Below are 22,211 nucleotides of genomic sequence, written 5' to 3'. Positions count from 1 at the left end.
CATTAATAATTTAAAATGAAATCATCTATCAACGAAGACAAAAGACACAAAACATCATTGTTTCTTAATACGTTATAATTAAGGTAGACAATTTTGTACCGGGAGCTATTTCAATTTAACTAAAAGAATGGTATATTTTGATATTGGTCAATATTAACGTACTGTTTTACCACTATATATATATATATATATATATATAATTTAATTAATTACCAAACCGAATGTAAATTTTTTTCTAATCATATCTCAACCACCTACAAACAATTTTTTTTAACTCTCTCTCTCTCTCTCTCTCTCTCTCTCTCTCTCTCTCTCTCTCCAAACCGTTGACACAAAAGTCTTTGGCACCTTCTTGAGTTTAGGTATTCTCAAATAATGCAAAGCTCATAACATGACCTAGTCATTACTACGAAACATTTTCCATGAAAGCACAATTGAAACCAAAGTTTCTTGCCTCTTCTTAAGTGAATCTTCACAAATAATGCAAAACTCATAATATTATGAACTATTGTTCACTATGAAACCCTTTTCAACAAGGCACTAAACTCTGAATAGAAGTTGAGAAAGTACAATTGATTCCAAGTCTTTGTTCTTTTGTTGTGTCTAGGTCTTCTCAAATAATGCAAAACACATAATTCAAGTAGTATGACTTAAGTTCCAAGCTACCTCATTCCAAAATATGACTTAAGTTGAACTGGCAACTTTTCATTCCAACCAATAGCAACAGTCACATTTGTGGCACTAATTCAAACCATTAGCAAAAGTCACATTCACATTCATAGTAATAAATTTAGAATAATCCAATTTAGCAAATATGAAGAGGTTTCATCATTTAAAAAACAATTTGTTTTAGAGGTTCTTGCAGGAAGAAACTAAAGCCACATTTGCTAGTAATTTTAAAAGTTGAAAATCTAGGGTTATTTTCCTTTTGAGATAGATGCACAATGTGTGACCTCTATCTATAGGAAAATTATCTTATGAGATTGTCTCATGGTGGTTATTTTCTTTTTAAGAGAGATGCACAATGTAAGGACCTCTATCTATAGGAAAATTTTCTTATGAGATTATCTCATGGTGCATCCCTCTTACAGCATGTGAATCTTCAGGTGTGTAGGGACCATCAAACATGAGAGGAATGATCCATGAGATTGTTTCATATGGTAATTTTTTTCTTCATTGATAAGGAATTTTTTTTTACCATTTTATTTTATTTTGGTTGAAAGAAAGATAAAAAATAAAAACTCTCAAGGGGTGGGTGGAAAGATATCACTGGATGTGAAGTCTTCAACTATTACGTTCTATGTTATCTCAAATAATGTAAAGTTCATAATACTTGTGATATAGACTAGTATTCACCATGAAACACTTTCCAAGAAGTTTAGGATTTCAACTGAGTTGGGTTTTTATTATTCCCATGAAACACTTTCTAAGAAGTTTAGGGGCCATTTGGTTACGTTGTTTGTATTTTTTGAAAATACATGGGGTGAAAAAGTGTATGAAAATATGTGTAATATTGTTTAAAAACTGAAAATATGTTTTTAAACCCATATACCAAATGGGTCCTTAGTTATTCAATTTTTTTTTAATTATAAAAAATAGTTATTAATTTAAAATTTTTGACACCCGAGGCAATGGCTTAAGTGGCCTTGCCCAAGGGCCAGCATGGCCCATTGTGCCAATATTTTTTTTATTTTTTTCACATTGGAGATACATCCTTATATCTTTTTACAATACTCAAAGCATTTTCACCTCTTTGGTGAAAGCACATATCCTGTCTTCTTCTTCTCTTCTTTTCTTTTCTTTTTTTTTTTTTTTTTCTTTTCTAAATGAAAATGAATAATTTTTTCCCACCTTTTAGTTTAGTTGAAAAAAAAATTCCATGGTGGTGGGTGTAAGGATACAATGTATGTTAAAATCTTCAACTCTCGTGGTCTAGCTGCAAAATTCATAATACTAGTTATATAGACTAGCATTTACTATGAAACACTTTCCAGGAAAGCTGATGTAGAACAGACAGCATCTACCTTCCTAGAGCAGCAGGAGCACAGGAAGTCATAATGCAAGATCAAATGGGGGGGTGCTAATAGAGGCCATCGGGGTGACAGTGTCAAAATTGCATGAAATTTGGTAGGTTGAAGGAAAACAACGTTCTGATTCAGAATCATGAAATGAATGTCGACAACTTTTAGTTGAATTACTTCATTAAGGCCCCAAAAATAGTGGTTTTGCTATTTATAGTAATATTTGTTTTTTCTTAATAACTTTTAGTTTAAATGTCAGAATAAGGTCCTGCCTGTTTTGGAACAACCCTAAGGTTAGTAGTTTATGATTCTGCATTATGGTCAATAGTTTATGATTTTGCCTAAGAATGTGCAAGTTTTGTTGTGCACAAAAAGTTGTTTATATGAATTTGAAAGTAATTTAATTGATAGTTATAAAATGTTAAATCTTTATTATTGATTTACTTTCATGGTATACTTAAGTTATATCAAAATTTTGTATTATAGATGAAGTGACTAGCAAAACTACTCGACAACTTGAGTTGTAATTTGCAAGTATAAAGACTTTCAATGCTAGATTTGCTACTAACCTTGAGTAGATTGAGTGCAATTCATATTAAATATTTACTTATTCTAATTTACCTAATATGTTATGTTTTATTTTTAATTTAATTATCTCTCAAGGTAATTAATAATATAACTTTATTTTATCTTACATGCAACTGGAATAGGCACATCTAGGAAGGTTGATAAGTGATAACTTGAAATGGTCCATGACATCAATTTATAATATTGTGTGTGTGTTATTTTATGGTTATAATATCATTAGTGAAATTTGAATTTGAATTGTGTAAATTTTAAATATATACCTTTAAATTGGTTTATTTGAATTTTTATGGTGGTTAGAACCCAAGTGTTGGAATTTGTTAAAGAATTGTGCATTTTCCATTCCAAGTTTGATGGTTAAAAGATTAGTCTTTTACTTTTTGGGTAATTATTTGTTGGATGACTTACCAAGTTTCAAATAAAAATCATTCTAATTCAGCAAAAATATATATCATTCTAAAAAAAAAGTGTCAAATATATATATATATATATATATATATATATATATATATATATATTTATTAATCATGTCAAATAATAGGTGGTCGACTCAATCCGACCCGTTTGCCAAGACTGGATATAGGTTAGTAATCACCAAACAAGTAAACATTATCTAGGAAGAAAGAAAAAAACACTGTAGTAAACATTGACTTTTGGTCTTCTAGTCTTCTTGTTTAGTGCCTGCCAACTGTAAAGCGAAAGAAAAAAACACGCTTTGCATTTATTAGATTTTTTTTTTGGTAAGCATTTATTGGATATATTGTGATGATGATGTGGACTGTTTGATAACAGTATATATGTGGGATGCCGGTGGCCTATTTCATCGCAAGATCAGTTGGAATCATAAGTGAGAGAGTTGGACAAAAACTTTGTCAGTCTTACTGTCATAGAAAATCAGAAAAAGAAAAAAGCAATGGAGTTGGGACGTTTTTGGTGGTGGGTAGTGTTAATTTTGGTTCAATTAGGTATGAATGGGTGCTTTGGTTGCTGGGAGCATGAGAGAGCAGCTCTCTTGCAACTCAAAGCTTCCATGAACTTCACAGCTGATATAGATTATTTGCGAACTTGGAACTCAACCAACAAAAATAGTGATTGCTGTGATTGGGAGAGAGTGAAGTGCGACAACACTACGGGGCGTGTAATCCAACTTGATCTTAATTATACGATCTATTGGAGTAGGGAAGATTGGTGTTTAAATGCCTCTTTGTTTCTTCCCTTTGAAGAGCTCCAATACCTCTATTTGGTTGGCAATCAGATTAATAGATGGGTCCCAAATGAAGGTATGTTCATGTCTTCAGCAAAGTCAATTGGTAGTGTTTGTCGAAATTATGTTTTACTTCTGCCTTATATTTTTCTTTTTGAATTTTCAAAAAATGAGAAATTAGTTGTGGCTTAGGATTCACTTTATGCTATAAATAGGTTGTGGGAATATATAGTTGTGGACATGGAAACTGAAGCTTCTACTAAATTGTAGGTTTTGAAAGATTCTCAGCATTGCGCAAGCTGGAGATGCTTTACTTGGCTAATAACAATTTCAACAACAACATCCTGTCATCGCTCAGTGGAATTTCTTCGCTGAAGATACCAGATTTGAGTTATAATAAATTGAATGGATCATTCCACATCCCAGGTAAGTCTCACGGCTAAAATTCACATCAAGTTGCAAAGCAACTGAAAGAGTGCCTCACGCTTGAGGGTGTAAACTTTTGCTTCTTTTTTGTATTTTGAGAATTTCTGCTCTTAGTTATTGAGATTTATGCAACTAAAATCTCACTTTTTTTTCTTGGCTCTTTTAAATTAAATTACCGAAGAGAATCATTATGATTTCAGTTTTAGTTTAAGCAATTGGAATAAATTATGAGAAGTACAAATATTTCTAAATTAATAAAATCGTGAACAAATTTAAAGCCTTATCAATTTGTGGATTTGAAATAATTTGGGTGAAATGTGATTTCAAATTAATTACACTAGTGTTAATGCACTTATGCTAGAGAAAAACTCTCAAAAATCAAATTCATCTTGTGTCGTTATAGTTTATGTCGAACAACAATTAAAAAAAAAAATCAATTATTATTTTAGATCATCAATAATTTTAATTAATAAAAAATAATAATAATTTTAAATTATCAAATGCAAATGTAACCTTAAAATAATCCAGTCAAAATCAATTGATGAATATTATGATTTATATATATATATATATATGTGGAATTCAAACTTCAAAGCATTTAGCAACTTGGAGGAGCTCTACTTGGATGACAATGAGATCGATGACTTCGTGACAACAACAACAAAAGGTAACGATTGTTTTTAAAAATATATGTTCATGAATTCAAATCAATTCCTTCTTTTATATGGTATGTCAAATTATCTATTTTACTTTGCCTATAGGTTCAAACAACTTACCTAAGCTGCAAGTCCTAGAGTTGGGTTGGAACAAAGTTAATGCACGAATTTTCAAGTCATTGAGCACCTTCACATCATTGAAGATCTTAAGAATGAGAGGAAACAATTTGGAAGGATCGTTTACAACTGAAGGTAAATTGTACCATGGACATTTTACGGTGGTGTTGTTTTGCATTTTTCTTTTTCGTCATTACTGACATAATCTCAGAAAACCAGAAGCTATAATAAAACATTTTTTTATTATTAAATATTGTTCATTTTTTCTGTGAAAATAAATGAAACTGAGCTTTTTCTTTTCTTTTCCTTTTTTTTTTTTTTTTTTTGGTTATAGGGAAGTCAAATACAGAGAGCTAACTCACACTTTTTATTTTCCCCCTTACCATCATGCTTTATTTTGGTCGAACTTGTTTTCCAATTCCTTTAATATTCTCAATAACTATTTGCATTCCCGCCAATAAAAAGCTTCTAATTCAATCATTATTTGCACATATTTTAAGACCATTCTCATTTGTTAATGCTAGTTTACAATTGTAATAGGGGAACACACCCTATAACATGGTCATGGTGCAACCTCCTCACAGGCGTAATAGACCCCACTTGGTACCTAGTGTTACTTCATATTCATAGGAATTGTTATTCTGTAGATGATTTTTAATGAAATAGTATTTGTGTAAGGATATATCTTTTCCCAACTTATTGGAAAACATTTCGGTTAGAAAGTACTCGAATCATCACAAAGAGGAAAGGCAATCTTTGTGACATCTTTAGATTCGATCGAAGAGGACCCTAGCGAGAAAGAGGAGAAATTTCGAGCGGCATATACTACATCGATCCCACTGTTGGATACGTTTCAAGGAAGTCTGTCGGTATTTGAAGCCAAGTCGCTATAGGTAGAGATCCAACCGTTATCGCCGATTCAAGTTCCTCAACTACCCGTTCAAGCCTAATCACTAGTCCAATGAGATCGCGAGGCCCACAACTCTTCCAATCCTTTGTTGATTGAGTCTGTGAAGAAAGAAGAAGGAAACCAACCCAAAAGGCAAAATGACACCATTTTTGGTGGTCTTGATCCAATCATAAAATCTAACCCGGTTCATGACACCAATTCGATCCAAGTTCCTTAACTTGGTTTTTCAATTAAGGTCACAATCAAAATTAAACTCACAGCATGCAAACAAATTATATAGCAAACCCAAACCCCACGCTCAATTTAAAGCTCTGTTGAAAAATTGATTTAGGCCAAATCATTAAGCCCAACCCTACACAAAAACACAACCCATATGGTAGAACTGTTCTAAAACTCGATTCACAGCCTAGTGTGGGAACTAAACAGCAAACCGGTTTGGTTCGCCTAACCAGATTCCTAGAATCATACAAAAAGTTTCGTATTGTAAGGGTGTATTAGAAATGTTCATGAATTGTACAATACATAGATGCATATCAATTGAATAATATCATATCATATGTATCGGGAGATACACGAAAACTTGGTTTAAAATGGATTCTTTTACTAAAATTTGGGTTTTAACTTGAGCCCAAATGCTTTTCTACTTGTTTTTTAGATATAAAAATTGGGCCACTACTACTTAAGCTCAATACAAAGACCTAGCATGAGCTCCCCCCCCCCCCCCCCCCTCTCTTTTCGTAAAAATTTTAGACTACACATTTGCGCACATTTAGATTTTCTTTTCCTTGGCTCTCCAACTCCAACTGAAGCCCCTTTGTCTTAAAAAAAAAAAAGTACGCAAATATATAAAATTTTACAATTTCCTTCTTCTAACAAAATAAAAAGGCAAAAAGAGATCAATGAAAGATAATGTGAGAACTAAGAATATTGAGATAAAAGTAATAAAATGAGAGAGAGTTTGAAATGATTATAGAAAAGGGAGAAAGTGAGAAAGAGAGAGTGGCAGAGAACAACGAATAATACTTGCTACAACTGCAATATGAGTTGTCGAGGAGAGCCGAGCTGCTAATGCCACTAAAGAGAAAACACGATCATAGTATCTCTATGGGTACCATTTTTTAGGAAATATGAAATTAAGGATAATTTTTATGGAATGTGTTGAATGAGTTACGAATTTGAATAATTAATTATTTTTATTTTTTGTTTTTTAATAGGCTTTTTGCTAAATATTTTGTTCATTTTTTGTTGTTTGGGCTATTTTTGCTATTATTTGGGGTTTTTTTTTTTTTCTTTCTTTCTTTCTTTAAGTGGTTATGAATTATGATCGTGGGGTCAAGATTATTTTTGTTGAACACAAATTCTTGGAATTAACTAGTCAAGGTGTACAATATATATTTTTTAGGAGAGACAAAACATATTAATTTAAAAATAATTATGTATATAAATTTTTTTTCCAAGTATAAATTTTATTTGTTGCAAGTTAGGATGTCCACATCTCCTGAGATTGGCAAATTTATGTTTTTACCCTCACTATTCAAGTGCAATCTCCATTTTACCCTCCAAACCCACCGTTGCCACTCCTTTCCTCTATTATTATATGGTCGAATGAACAATAAGTAGCTTAGTGCAAACCAATTTTATGAATATTGTTTTGGTGCTCATTTCGGTTTGTCAATTGAAATGAAATGTTTTGGAATCAATCTATTTCGGTTTACCGTTTTGAGATTACTATACCCGTAAAAATTAATAATATATGCCTACTCTTTTACCTTAAGAGTAAAATAATAATAATAATATGTAGTGAAGTCAGAAGTGGATTAAAAACATTAAGGGAAAATTTTTAACTTCTTACTTTATGGAATTCTGGTAAATAAAGGAGAGTCTAGGATTTTTTTTTTTTTTAATTGGTGGAAAGTGTCCTAGAAGTTTCCTTACTCCCTCTAGGCTCTACTACTCAACAAGTGCTTTACCATTCTTCACTTCATCTCCCTAGTTTCTTCCTCATCAGATCTCCTTTCTCCGTCTCTTCACAAACAAATTTCATCCTCCACCAAGGAAGCATTGGCAGGAGCTCAAGAAACACAAGGTCAAGAATACACATACTTAAAGGCAAGGTAACTACTCTAACAAATGCAAGCAATACATGTGGCTCCAATCTCTAGGAAAGCAAATGCTAATGGCGGAGAAGGGCAGTGGCTCAAAGATCAAGCTAAAGGAGAAAATGAGAAATAGTATGGTTCCGAGTTTCAGCGAGAAAACAACATATTTTAGCTTCAAGAAGGGAAATAAAATCCAAAACTCATACCGGGCGAAATTCATATTTCTACCGAAATTATCTGAAACGGACCAAAACGCAGGGAACACCCCAAAATTGACTGAAATTCTATTTGAGCTGGTAATTGTAGCATCAATAAAAAAAAATAAAAAAATAAAAAAAAATGATTTAGATGTTATAGAAAAAGGGGAAAAAAAAGGTTTAACAACATAGCTTTTAAAATAAGACTGAGATCTTCAAAAAAAAGCATCATCTCTAGTTGAAATAAATTAATTTCACAATTTGAATTAAATTCTAAAATATGAAAGTATATAGACTGCCACATTACATGGTAGTCTATACTCTATACACTATTATTAGATAAAATAAAATTACTTTCTTTCAAAGAATCTTAGCTATGAAAGTGGTCTTGGCTACTTTAACACTTCTGTGTGGTATCTTAATAATTTTCAGCAATTAGTACTAATTTATGCTCTACCATATCAATTAGTACTAATTTAAGCTTTTTGCTTTTGTTTTAGAGTTGAGCAAACTAAACAACCTTGAACAGTTGATGTTGGATGAATCGTCATTTGATAAAAGTCTTCTTCATAAAATTGGAGTTATGACTTCTCTTAATGTATTGACAATGTCATACTGTGGACTGAATGGCACCTTACCTGACCAAGGTAGGCTCTTTTTTTCTTTTTTCTTTTTTTTTCTTTTTTTTTTTTTTCACAATGATATTGCTTCGAATAATTACAATAGTAGAACCTAATAACTAATTATCACATTATACAGGCTGGTGTGAACTTAAGAAGCTCCAAGAGATAGACCTCAGCAAAAATAATTTTGAAGGGAGACTACCTTCATGTATGGCAAACTTGACATCACTCCGGGTATTGGATATCTCTAACAATCACTTCAATGGGAACATTGTCCAGTCTCCACTATCAAGTTTGACATCACTTGAGTACCTTTCTTTCTCTGATAACAACTTCTCAATCTCATCCACATTTTCCTTCCTTTTCAACCTCTCAAATCTTAAGATCCTATTAAGTGATAACAATATATTAGCTTTGGAACCTGACTCTCTTACTTTGATTCCAACCTTCCAATTAAAGGTTCTCATTTTGTCAAATTGCTCAATTAACATTCACAATAGGACACCTCCCAGATTTCTTCATTACCAATATGATTTGCGAATAATTAAACTCTCTCACAATAAGTTGGTTGGGCAGTTCCCTTACTGGTTGTTAGAGAACAATACAAGATTGGAGATCTTTATTGTAAATAATAACTCTTTCACGGGGCCTTTTATGGTGCCATATGATATTCATCCCAACATGTTGAGCATAGATATTTCTGATAATTACTTACATGGTCCAATTCCCACAAACCTCGGTTTAATTTTTCCAAATTTAGAATCTTTAAAAATGTCTAGAAATAAATTTGAAGGCAATATTCCTTCTTCTTTTGGGAATTTGGTTTTCTTACAGGGTCTAGACTTGTCTGATAATCATTTCTCAGGAACCATACCAATGCATTCCATAATGGGTTGCTACAATTTAGAATTACTCATATTATCAAACAATAGCTTCAGTGGCCAAATATTTCCTACCAATTCTAATTGGACTAAGCTAAGAAATTTACATTTGGACAACAATCACTTCTCAGGCACGCTTCCAACATGGATGGGGAACATGACATATTTAGAAGATATTGTTATGGCCAAAAATCATTTTGAAGGTCCTATTCCAATTGAGTTATGCAAACTCGTTTATCTTACATTTCTTGACCTTTCGGACAACAATCTTTTTGGCTCTGTTCCATCTTGCTTCAATTCCTCAAGTATCAGTTTTTTTCAATTAAAAAAAAATTGCTTGGGCGGTCCAATTCCAAGTTCTTTCCAAAACAACTCCAATCTACTTGCACTGAATCTTCGAGATAACCATCTAACTGGAAACATTCCCAATTGGATTGGCAGCCTCTCATCATTGAGAATTCTTCTCTTGAAAGAAAATCATTTAGGAGGTCAAATTCCAATTCAACTATGCCTTTTGCAGAACTTAAACATTTTGGATCTTTCCTACAATAAATTTTCAGGTCTAATTCCTCATTGCTTGAGTAACATTACTTTTGATGCATCTGTCCATGGAACTTCTTTAAGAGGTTTATCTTTAGGGGAAGCTGATTTAAGGAGTTTGTCATTATATTTGAACACAATAATTATCGAAGATCTGCGTGTTGATATATCTCCGTTTAATGGATTTGTGAATGTTGAAGAAGAAGTAGAGTTCACAACAAAAACTAGAACTTACTCCTACAAGGGTGACATCCTCGAGTACATGTTTGGAATTGACCTCTCGTGCAACAACCTAGCAGGTAAAATCCCACTGGAACTCGGTAGGATGAGCAGCAACATTCGTGCATTGAACTTGTCACACAATAGTCTATCCGGACCCATCCCGGTAACATTCTCAAATCTAAAGCAAATAGAGAGTCTGGATCTTTCATACAACAATTTGAATGACAAAATTCCACCTCAGTTGACCGAAATGACCTCTCTAGCGGTCTTTAGTGTGGCACACAACAACTTATCAGGCACAACACCAGAGAGAAAAAATCAATTTGGAACATTTGATGAAAGCAGTTACGATGGGAACCCTCTCCTGTGTGGACCTCCATTACAGAATAGTTGCACCAAAATGGCACCACCATCTACAATGCCAGTGGATAATGAAGGGGAAGAAGGTGATATTTTCATGGACATGGATGTCTTCTACATAAGCTTTGTGGTGGCTTACATAACAGTCCTGTTGGGAATTCTTGCAGTTCTTTACATAAATCCATACTGGCGTAGGGCGTGGTTTAACCTCATTGAAGTGTGCATTGACACTTGCTACTGCTTTTTTGTGGTTCATTACCATAAGTTGTTCGATTTCAGCCTTGCATAGCCTTGTATTGCTACTATTTTGTTGTGTTTTATTACCATAAGTTGTTTAATTTCAGACTTGCATAGCCTTGCATTTTAATGATTACATGTATGTGTGTCTCTTCTTGTTGGATTTTGGAATCTAAAGATTGAATTTTAATACTACGCTGTGCAAAATCTGTATTTGCTGTGTAATTTTAAAGGACTATGATTGTATTTTTGCATTGTTGCTTTAATTGAATATGTGAGTTATGCAAAGACAGAGAAATACAGCTACCCCCAAGGGACTAGGAGTCTAGCCATGAAGTGCCATGTAAGGGCAAGAAAATCTTAAATCTTGCAAATTATTTCAAAATATTGTCTAACTATTTTTCTACTCACCATGAACTCTGCCAAATCACATAAAACATGCTCATGAATTCACAATGTTCAAAACCAAAATATGGGGACATCCAATCCTATGCACAAGCACTTGTATGATCTGACAGCTCCAAAGAAAACCAATTGAATAATGTTTAGCTTTCTAAATGCTTCAGTAAATATTGAACCATCTATATATTCAAAAGATTTATTCCAAGTGACATCTAAATATCCATGTACGTGACATTATTCATAACATAATACAAAAATGACAAATAAACTGACTTGATGTTCTCGATAGTGAAAAATATTAAAGAAAAATAATAAATATGTACAATAACAACTTAGATACTCTAGATGCAAGTGATCAAATGTTATCGCCTCAAATAAAACTACCATTGTGATTTGTTAGGAAAAAATTACACACCCCAAACAACCTTCTCCACACCCCACACCCCCCCCCCCCCCAAAAAAAAAACACAAAAGAAGGACAAAAACGACCCAGTCACTCATACAAAACTTATAGAGTGGGTGGGTCTTTCAACAATAGATGCTTTTTCTTCAGTTGCCTTAATCCTTTTTTGCTAAGAATTAGCAAACAAATGACACCAATTGGTCTACATTTTACCCTGATGCTCCAGCAGTAGCACGCTTATCATATTCCCCTTGCTCTTCTTTGGCAAACTCTTCAATCAATTCACGTTGCCTTGGGGTCAAATTCCTGCACAAATCAAGCATTTTAATCTACTATAAAAATGAGAGGTTGCAAACACATTCCCATATGATGCTATAATATGACACTTTTTTTCCCATATATAGTCCACACACTGGATTGAATTGAACCATAAAAATACATTCTGGAGGGTGAAAAATCCTGCAACAACAATGGCTAAGAACAAGGAAACCTACGATGGAATGTTGACATTGAAGTGCACATATTGATCACCAAATGAGTAAGAGTTCCTCGTCTTGATCCCTGCATAAAAACAATGAATTCAGAGGGAAAACACACACAATTTCAATATAAAAAAAGAAAATAAAATAAAACAAAATTTTTTACTCTCAAGATATTTAGAATCTTAACAGACAAATAAAATTAATGATATTACATTTAATAAGTTGCTTAACTAGGGTAAAATCATCGAATCCTACATTGAAATGATGGTCAGCAACAAATTGCATATTTTATGTGACTCATGTGGACTCTTAACGTTAGTCATAGAGGATACTCTTCTGTCAAATTTTCTTGTTGATTCCTTACTTTAAAATAAAAAAAGAATAAATCATGGCAGTAAGAAAAAACCACATTGACACAAGCTGAGGAAGTTGCTTCAATTAAAATTTTGGGGGTTTATTGATACAAGGAACAAAGTGGCTAAAATGTAAAAGGACCAATTATGTCACACACTATTCTCGATAGAGAGCAGGATGCAAGTGGCAAGCCAAAATAGAATCATTTATCACACACAAATTTTTATAAGTGAACATAATGAAATTTGGCGTGTCTAGCTCACCAACCTTTCTTCTTCAAAACTACCTTCTGACTGGGCTGGGTGCCAGAGCGAACCTAAATATTAGAAATTAGTTAGATCATGATACTATAGAGAACTAGAACAAGAAAGAACCTCTACAAGAAGCCAGTAATCTTAGGCTAAAAGCCAACCCCATAGGAATGACATGGAGGAATAGAGAGATGCTATTTGGCTTTGGTTTTTTCTTGACCCACCAAAGGGACAAGGACATGAAAGAACCTCAACAAACGAACCAGATCTCATTTTGATCTGGTTACCGTCCCATGTGGGGGTCAAGTCCAATAATCAAGTCGCATGAGTTGCATGAGTAAATTCCAAATGAGCTGACAGAATCTCAACAAAAAAAAACAGTCATAAATGAAATTTTCCCATTGCACAATTACTTATTAAAAAAAAAAAAAACAATAAACAAACCTTGAGGATTACATCTCCTGTGATAGTTGGGACTTGGATTGTTCCCCCCAAAATTTCCTGCAATCCAATAAACCCAAAAAAAAAAAAAAAAAAATTTAACTAGATCAAAAATAAAAGTTTTTTTTTTTGGACAAAAGTAATAAAGATTTATTAACAGAAAAAATGTAATTAAATTATTTTTATCATTCCTTTGACGGCTTTTAGCAATCTAATAATTATAGAAACAAATCAAAAAGTACCTAAATTTTTTTGCTGCCAGAAAATTCCCAAAATGTATCTTTAAGAACATCTATCTTTAGCTTTATATTCCATCTTTTTGAAACCATAATCAACCTATAGACCCTAAAACCTTCTTCCTTAATTGCTAACAGGTGACTGAGGAGGTGTTAAGAAACAGCATAATAGGTGACTTCCTGGAATTCGTTTACAAAACTCAAAAACTCGTTGGAAAATCTTCTGTAAAGATAATTTTCCACATTTTCAAGTATTAGTTCTTATCGTTTTTATCACCTTACACTTTAGTCCATTTCCAATCTTCGTCCTGGTATACATAGTGAGAAGAAGTACATTGTGGGTACTCTTCTTTCATCCATTAAATATATACTATTTGAGATGTTTCTGTCCATAGGACAGAAAATAGGCTGACCTCCAAAAATGTTGATTGTTAAGAATATATATGAATCACCAGGTTAGTTTCCCATGTGTCTTGACATTTAAGTTTAACCTCTATTCACTTCGTAATTGCAGATTACTAAATTGCCCATTAGTCCAATATCTAGTAAGTGTAAGTTATACTTATACATTAATGTTGAAAAATGACAAGCTTCGTAGACAGTGGCTGCAAAACTTCTTTGACAATTATTTAAGCCAATTTTGATTATGTAGGTGCATTTTGTTAGAATTTGGATGTGTCAATTTGAACAATTAGGCATTTTGGTATTTATCAAACTATTAGTACTAGATTATTTTGTAGGTTAAACTATTTGGCCTATGTGGCATTTTGAACTATTTAAAATGGAGCTTATGCTTATTTTGAATTATGAGAATTACTATCCATATATATGAGCAAGATGATGGGTAAAAAATGAGATAGTTTTCCAAAAAATGCTCTTTGAAAAATGACTCATTTTTCAAAAAACATTAATGCTGAAACAAACAAAGCATAAATATTCACAATAAAGTCAAAGATAATTTTAGCTTAGGCATGAAGCTTTTTCTCAGCAAAGACCTGAATGCAATTAATATTTCCTAACGCTAAACACAATAGCTATTTTATTCAAAAATCTCATACAACGCACTGTTCAAGACATCCATGCACTACTGGCCACCGATGCCTACAAAATGAAGACATTGGAAAGCATTACCTGAGTAATACTCAAAACAGCATCTACATGAATGTCAGCACCTTCTCTTCGGAAAACAGGATCTTCGTGAACCTGCAGAGAAGAAAATGATATTTTACAGTTTAGGGGTTGGGGGGAAGGCATCCAAGCAGTGAAGTAGCCACTAAAAATAAACAAATGATGACACACTAAACATATATATATATATATATATATAGTTAACTTAATGACAATATAAAGATCACCAGGTTGATTTCCATCAGGATCTGCTCCACCACTTCTACTCACCTTTATGGTCTCATCATTATCTACTCCTGCAAATGGCAAAGGAGGAGAGTCAAGCATCTATAAAAACTAGCATATACAAAACCTATAAAACCAGTTATTTTTCTTTTCTTCTTAAAGCTTAAAAAACGACATCTGATTTTTGCTACCTGATGCAAACAGACCTGTAATTATAAAATAAAGCCTGCAAACCCATCCATTTCATTAGCAAATGCCTACTCTACTATATCCTAACAAACCATAAACAAATTTTAAGGCCTGAATTGATAAGATCATGCATTAGACTTAGTAGCAGAGGAGTTTATTCCACACCAAGCTAGGATAAGAATAGCTTGACAACAGCACGTAATTTTTGCAATGCAACCACCAGATCCTAAAAAAAAAAAAAAAAAACAAAAATAATTTTTCAAAAAAATCATAAAATAAAAAAAGAAATACCTGGCACGATATTAAGCTTGGCTGACTTCGTTCCTAATACAACTCGCCTTCCTTTGCATGACTTGTAGATATACTTAGGCTCTGGAAAAAAAAAAAAAAAATTAACTGGTATTAGAGACTTAGAAAAACCATGAACTCTTTATCTCTAATATAACAAACCAGTTAAAAAAAAAAAAAAATAGGGATAGAAATATATAATATAGTAAACTTTGCACCAACCATCATACATAATCAACACAAATGGAAGTGAAGAAACCACTTAATATCAATGCCTAATAAACACACAGATATATATATATATATATATATATATATATCTGTGTGAGAAGCCAAAAACCAATTAGAAAGGTAAACAATGCCAACCTATAATCATGAATTAATAACTTAAATTCTGTCAACCATCATTCCTTTTATGTTACAAAAAAAGTATTTTCCAAAGAGACATTATGAAACATCCATAGAAAAGTGAGAAACAATTAAATTGATGATCTTTTTTTTTTTTTTTTTTAAAGTGCAATTCAATTGATTACTTTCATATTTACGTTAATGATTGCGTGTAAATTCAAATAAATGCAACATACCGGCACAATTTCCCGTTCTCCATGACACTGAGGACAAGTAATCTGCACCATAAATGGGCCCTGTTGCATGATATCTGGATAGGCAGCCAAACATCAAGTTAAAACTGTATAGGTTTCTTCTTCCTAGCAAAACTGACCATTCCTAAGCCTTTACAGCGAGTACATTTTTCAGGTTTGACTCCAGGGGCAACACCACGCCCACCTGCAAAACTCCAGAAACAGAATAAAATCTTACATTGGGAACCTTTCCTCCAAACTAAATTCACTCTACCAACCAAACAGAGCAAAGCAACCAAAATTCTGGAAAAAAATCTGCCAGCAGTAAAACTGCAGAATCATTTGAAACACTTGATTAGTGAATAAAAACCACCATACCACAAGGTTCACATGGCAAATGAGTTTGAAATGTCACTGTCTTGGTGCTTCCCTGAACAGCCTCCATAAAGGATAGTTCAAGAGATACCTGTGATCATTAATCAATGATGAAAACATAAAAACAAATGATATGTGCATAAACAGCAAGCAAACCTTGACATCTTCACCGCCATGTCTACGACCAAAGAAGTCTTCGAATATCTGATCTCCATAGTAGAGAATGCCACAGCATGCAAATTGAAATATTGCATTAGATTTCAAAGGTGAAATTAGCATCCTTAAAAAAAAAAATAAACTACAAATGCAGACAATGTTTACAATACATCATCATCCCATCCTTAAACCAAACTATGGACATTAGCATAAACAGCAAAGCTACAAATGCAGATAATGTTTCCACTAGGCTTTCTAAGAATTATAATTAAAGCTTTGTTTGGTTTGCACGTCCGTGTTTCAGGCCTCTTCTTTTTTTATTTTTTAAACCAACGCCTATTGCACTGTTCATGTCATGAACATTGCAAATAGGCATGCGGACAGTAATTTTAAAAGTGAACAATAACTGGAAAATGATTTTTTTTATTGTTTTCAGTTTTCAGCAAAATAAGCGATATCTAAACGCATACTAAATGTATTTATCCCAAAAAAAAATATATATAATCAAGTGTATGATGAAATTGTCGTGGAACTTATGGATGCAACTCAGTAAGATTTGTTTGTCCATGGCCTTACTATTATGGTGCAGGTACTTATGCATTAATGGAGCAAGTGAAGATGGACCACTTATCAGGTGGCAAATGCATTAGCAAGAGGCCACAAAGCAAAGACAGGATACTATGTACAATTATGTGACCCTTGCCTTTTTTTCCTTAGCAGTAGATGCAGACTTGGTGGGAGTTTGCTTCCCTAGCATTTGTGGTGTGAACAATTTTTGAATTCTATAAATGTTGTTTAGTACCAAAACAAGCAATGCCCAAATTTTCAATACAACTAAAACTGAAGAAGGCAGCACTCAAGGGAAAAAAAAAAAAAAAAAAAAAAAAAAAAAAAAAAAAAAAAGAGAGAGAGATTTAAGTAGCACTTATACAATAAAAGCATTGACAAAATAAAGCCACAAATCGATAAAACTAAAACCAGTAGAACAATTTTGAAAGAATGTGTTAGGACATATGTGATTCACTTGTTAGGAACATATGTCACTATTTTATATAATTGGCTAATTCTTTGACAAAATGCACTTTACTTGTATTTGGGTAGACCTAGGATGTGTTTAATACTTCAAGAAACTTTGTTTCAAGATCAAGTGTTGAAGCAATGCAAGTCTGTCCAAGATTCAAGTCTGTTCAAGATTCAAGTTTGAAAAGTGCCTATCATTAAAGCTTAACAGCTAGTCATCTATCGAGTTTGAAGAGTAGTTCCAGCCCCAAGGCTCGATAGCAGCTCGACAGATAGCCATCTGTCGAGGTTTATGAAAAACAGAATTTCAGTTCTGTTTTGACTCTAATCCGTGATTATGTGTTTGGACTTTCTTTTTTCATAACCCTAGATATATAAAAGGATTATTTTAAGGACTGTCAAAGGTGGAACACATTGCACAAGTGTTGAGCAAAGTTTGTTCAAGCAAATTGTGATCGGAGACACAGTTTTGCCCTAATTCATCGTTCTTCTGAAGAAATTGCTGTGTTTGTGCACCATAGGGTTTTGTGGCCAAGCATCTTCTTGATCTTCATCGTTTGGATGAACTGAAGAACTTTGCAGCCAACAACCTTCTCTAGTTGGTGATTGAAGTCGCATACTGGGATCCACGCAATTAGTTAGTCACGTACTAGAAGTCTTGCATTATAAGGAGAAATTTTTACTACAGAATATGTCCAATTGGGTATTGGGATAAGGGTTAAATTGTAGGTTGGTATAAGGTACTGGGATTCCTTTACTTGTAACAGCTTGTTGTGATAATAATGGATTCTCGGGAGTGGTAACCTTAAAATCACCCGATAGGGTTTTTGCCGTGTTGGTTTTCCCTATTTGTAAATAAATCGTCATGTCAATTTAATTTCTGCAGCACTTTAGTTAATTGGTGATTTGTTTGTGTTACCACGCACTTTGTATGTTAATTAACTTAATTAATTCATTTGGCTAAATTAATTGGTTAATTTATCATTAGGGGTCAATTCGTTTTTGGCCTATCAAAATGTACTTACATTGTCTTGGAAGAAATCTTTAAATGGATTATGAAAATCATTGGGAACACCACTGTCTCCTTGTTGTACATATGCCTCATGGCCAACCTATAAGATAGTGTGTACAGACAATGTAACTACAAATAAAGACTAAAGTGATAGGAAGAAAAGTGCTGAATTATGTTAAAAATGGAAAGCTAATGTAGTTTCTAAAATGCACAATTAAGTAGTATTATACAGAGTAGTTTTACTGAGATGCTAATATAAAGGCAAAGCAAGTTGGTTTGCTCACTCAAATAAAAAATTAAACAGAATAATTCATCAAGTTTAGCAAAATTAAGATTTTCAACATGTGATTAAAGCCCACTTTCCACAGTAAATGAGTTTGATTTTCAATGTCGGACTATAGTTGTTCATCCCAGTAACTAAGAACTACAATTGTATGCATGATATTTTGGATTGAACACATACCATCTGCCATTGAAATCTAAAAGGGTGTGCGTGCGTGTATTTAAGCTCCAAGTTGTTGTAACAGCCCAATTGTGGGCACAGGTTTATACAAAACCAACAGTTTAATGGATTTGACTGGGTTTGCTTCTTGTGAGCTTATCAAACTGGTTCAGTATCCCATTCAGGGGTTTTAGTCTGCAATTGAAGAACACGAGTTCCCTCATGCAAAAAGATAACAAAACTCCAAGGTTATAGAAAAGGGAAGAATGCTCTTAAGAACAGTGTTAACAGAACTCCCAACCCATAAGGAACAAGAAATACTCTTCCAATAATGCCCATATTGTATATAGGACATCTTTCAAAGGTTTATACTATGAAAAGAATATGACCATGCAGTTAGAAAGGTTTAATTCCATGCAAGTTTTTCCTATCCTTTTTTGTGTTATCCAGAAAATAACCTCTATCCAATTACTTTTCAAACAATAGGATCAACAAGAATTTCAAACCCAAGGAGTTTGCATGGTAACAGGAAATTACTATTATTCAAATCCACCAGAAATATTCCAGCAGAAAGCCGGTCAACATATAATTGTTAGTTAACAAAAGCTATAACTTCGAGGGGAGGGGGGAGATTAAATGTGAAACCTGATCATATTGTTGTCGCTTCTCATCATCTTTCAAAACCTACAACAACAATAAGAATAATAGATTAGATTAAAAAGCCTTGACAAGGTGTCTAGGAGATTCTAAAGTCAAAATAAAATAAAACCTCATATGCTCTTTGAACTTCTTGAAACTTTTTCTCAGCTTCAGGATCATCTTTATTTGTATCTGGAGGCAGATTCTTCGCAAGCTGCAGAACAATGCCAGATTAACCAAAAAATCATAATAAATGGAGGCAATTAAAAGCAAAAAACACAAAGTTAAGATAAACAGACTATACTGTCCTAGCAAACTACACAAATCATAAGGCTGCCTACCAATCACCTCCCAAACCACAAAAAGTGGGATTTTTGTGCACTAGGTGTGGCCTTTTTTTCCTTCTTACAGTAATGAATATGAATAAGTTTTATTCATTTACATCAATACACATGAAAATACCTTTTTTCCCTCCTACCATAGAAACCAGCATGCTATATCATTCATTCTTTAAGATTTCAGAAAAAAAGATTCACATCTCCATCTAAAATGTTAAGTGTTTCAAAAATATAACAAAGAAAACAATAATGCCACACTCGAAATATTCAAGGTATAACATTGCAGTGATCCATACATGCAGATTTTCTCTCTTTAAATTTTCAGTGCTCTTCTTCATTCTATAATTAAAGAAACGATCATGCCAATGTGTGATCAACAAATCAGTGGTAAATATTACTCATCAAAAAAGAAAAAAATCAGAGTAAAAAATCGGTATTCTTTATCCATGTTCTACATACATAATAGATATATACCATACAAACCAGCCAGAAATTTTCCATGAATTTCTATATAAAAATGTGATATTAAAGAGGAAGGGGGAAAATAAACAAGAGACAAGGCAAACAACCTACCCCATAATAAGCTTTTTTAATCTCAGATGCATTTGCATTCCTGCTCACACCAAGTACATCATAATAATCTCTCCCCATAGGCGCTGATAAAAATAAATAAATCAATACAAATGCAGTAAATATTTTCCTCAGTTTATTTTCATCTTCAAATATTAAGTAATAAACAAATTACAACATTCATAGAGCAAGGAAGAAGACAAAAAGAGTCAGTGGCACATTATGCTCCAGAAATTTTCTGAAAACTTTTTGACCAAAAAAGAAAAAAAAAAAAAAATCTATCTATCTAGGTTGACATGATAGAGGGGGAACATACTCTTCAGCAAAAATATTCTGATGAACAAATTATCAGAGGAAAACATATCATCGATCAAATATTCAAAGTGCAATTATGAATATTGATCAAATAGTAAATAATGTCCAATTAACGTGATTTTTGGCATGCATGTTAAGAATATAAAGAACATATAATCTAACGTTGGATTTTCAAATGATTTATCCAATAAAAAGTTATTAGATGGTGGAACATGTGTAACTTGATCTCATCTCATTCATATAGACACATATATAAGTGTAAGTGTGGTGAGTTCGTATTCAATACCAGTGCCATGAATTAATCTAGCTGAGCCAAAATTGGCATTCAGAGCTCCCAATAACAACCAATTTTTCTGACTAACTGCATATCACAATACACAAAATATTAGCTCAATATTATTAAAATTATACTATATTCAAATAAATTAATCCAATAATCAGTACAAAAACAAGCACACTGCTCACTTTGTTGCAAACAACACTCAAGAAACGAAAGCTTAATAAAACAAGAATTGAACCTGACAAATAAAATCCTAATTTGAAATGGGATATTGGGTATTATTCATTCAAACTTCAAAAAAATTCAATTTTATTTTCATATTCCCAAATTCTCAAAACCCCAACAAACAAAAATTGAAGTTACCATTTTTGGAAGTGTAATTCCCAAAGAATCCGAGAAGGGTTACAAACCCTAGAAATGAAATTCCTATATGCCCCTTTACACACGGTCTTGTATATCTGCAAGATTCAAAACCCCACAAAACCAACCAACTAAAAATTCAAACTTTTTCACAAACCCACCAAAAAAATTAGGGAATTGATTTGAAAATTGAAGTGGGATTGAAGAAAGAGAGCGACGAGCGAGGCGCGTACTATGTCATGCCTGTGTTTCTAGATGCTGCTTTGGTGTGAATATAGCTGCTATAGTTGAAGCAACAAATTGAGTTATACACTTAACCCCCATTTCTAGCAATTTGCCTATTTCTTGCAGTAAAGGTCGCCATACTTGAAATCGTAACTCTGTGCGTTCTCGCTCTCTTTCTCTCCTTTTTATTTTTATTTTTTTTTTTATGGATATGGTTCTAGAGTAGCACCTCCATCATGCCTATGGTCCGTTTCTTGTGTCATTATTATTTATGGTTTACTTTGTGTAATCATGACTTCTATGACTCATTTTACTCCGTGTGTGTGTTTTCGGAAGGCATCTTATGTTATATACTATACTAGCAGTTAACGTGTGTGATGCACACGAAAGTTTGACAAAAAAAAAATATTTATATGATATT

The 22,211-nt window shown here is 33.0% G+C and overlaps 1 protein-coding gene and 1 pseudogene across 3 annotated transcripts in view; one reads left to right on the top strand and one right to left on the bottom strand.

Moving 5' to 3' along the window:
• LOC126724015 (receptor-like protein 15) overlaps positions 1-11,241 on the top strand; it is an 81,486-nt gene extending 70,245 nt beyond the window's left edge. The window contains exons 1-6 of one of the 3 annotated variants that reach the window (XM_050428064.1): positions 3,424-3,886; positions 4,081-4,236; positions 4,832-4,903; positions 4,998-5,144; positions 8,716-8,862; positions 8,975-11,241. In XM_050428064.1, the coding sequence (XP_050284021.1) occupies positions 3,520-3,886; positions 4,081-4,236; positions 4,832-4,903; positions 4,998-5,144; positions 8,716-8,862; positions 8,975-11,130 (3,045 nt within the window). In that variant the 5' untranslated portion in view covers positions 3,424-3,519 and the 3' untranslated portion in view covers positions 11,131-11,241. Of the gene's footprint in view, positions 1-3,423; positions 3,887-4,080; positions 4,904-4,997; positions 5,145-8,715; positions 8,863-8,974 lie in introns of those variants that run through there. The other 2 variants (XM_050428063.1, XM_050428065.1) reach the window with 2 other exon arrangements.
• Positions 11,242-11,942: 701 nt separating this feature from the next.
• LOC126722784 (chaperone protein dnaJ GFA2, mitochondrial-like) lies at positions 11,943-21,889 on the bottom strand (annotated as a pseudogene).
• Between the last annotated feature and the right edge of the window lie 322 nt (positions 21,890-22,211).

Source organism: Quercus robur, chromosome 4, assembly GCF_932294415.1.
Source record: "Quercus robur chromosome 4, dhQueRobu3.1, whole genome shotgun sequence".
In the NCBI taxonomy this organism is placed as follows: Eukaryota; Viridiplantae; Streptophyta; class Magnoliopsida; order Fagales; family Fagaceae; genus Quercus; species Quercus robur.
This window is presented reverse-complemented; position numbering and strand designations above follow the sequence as displayed.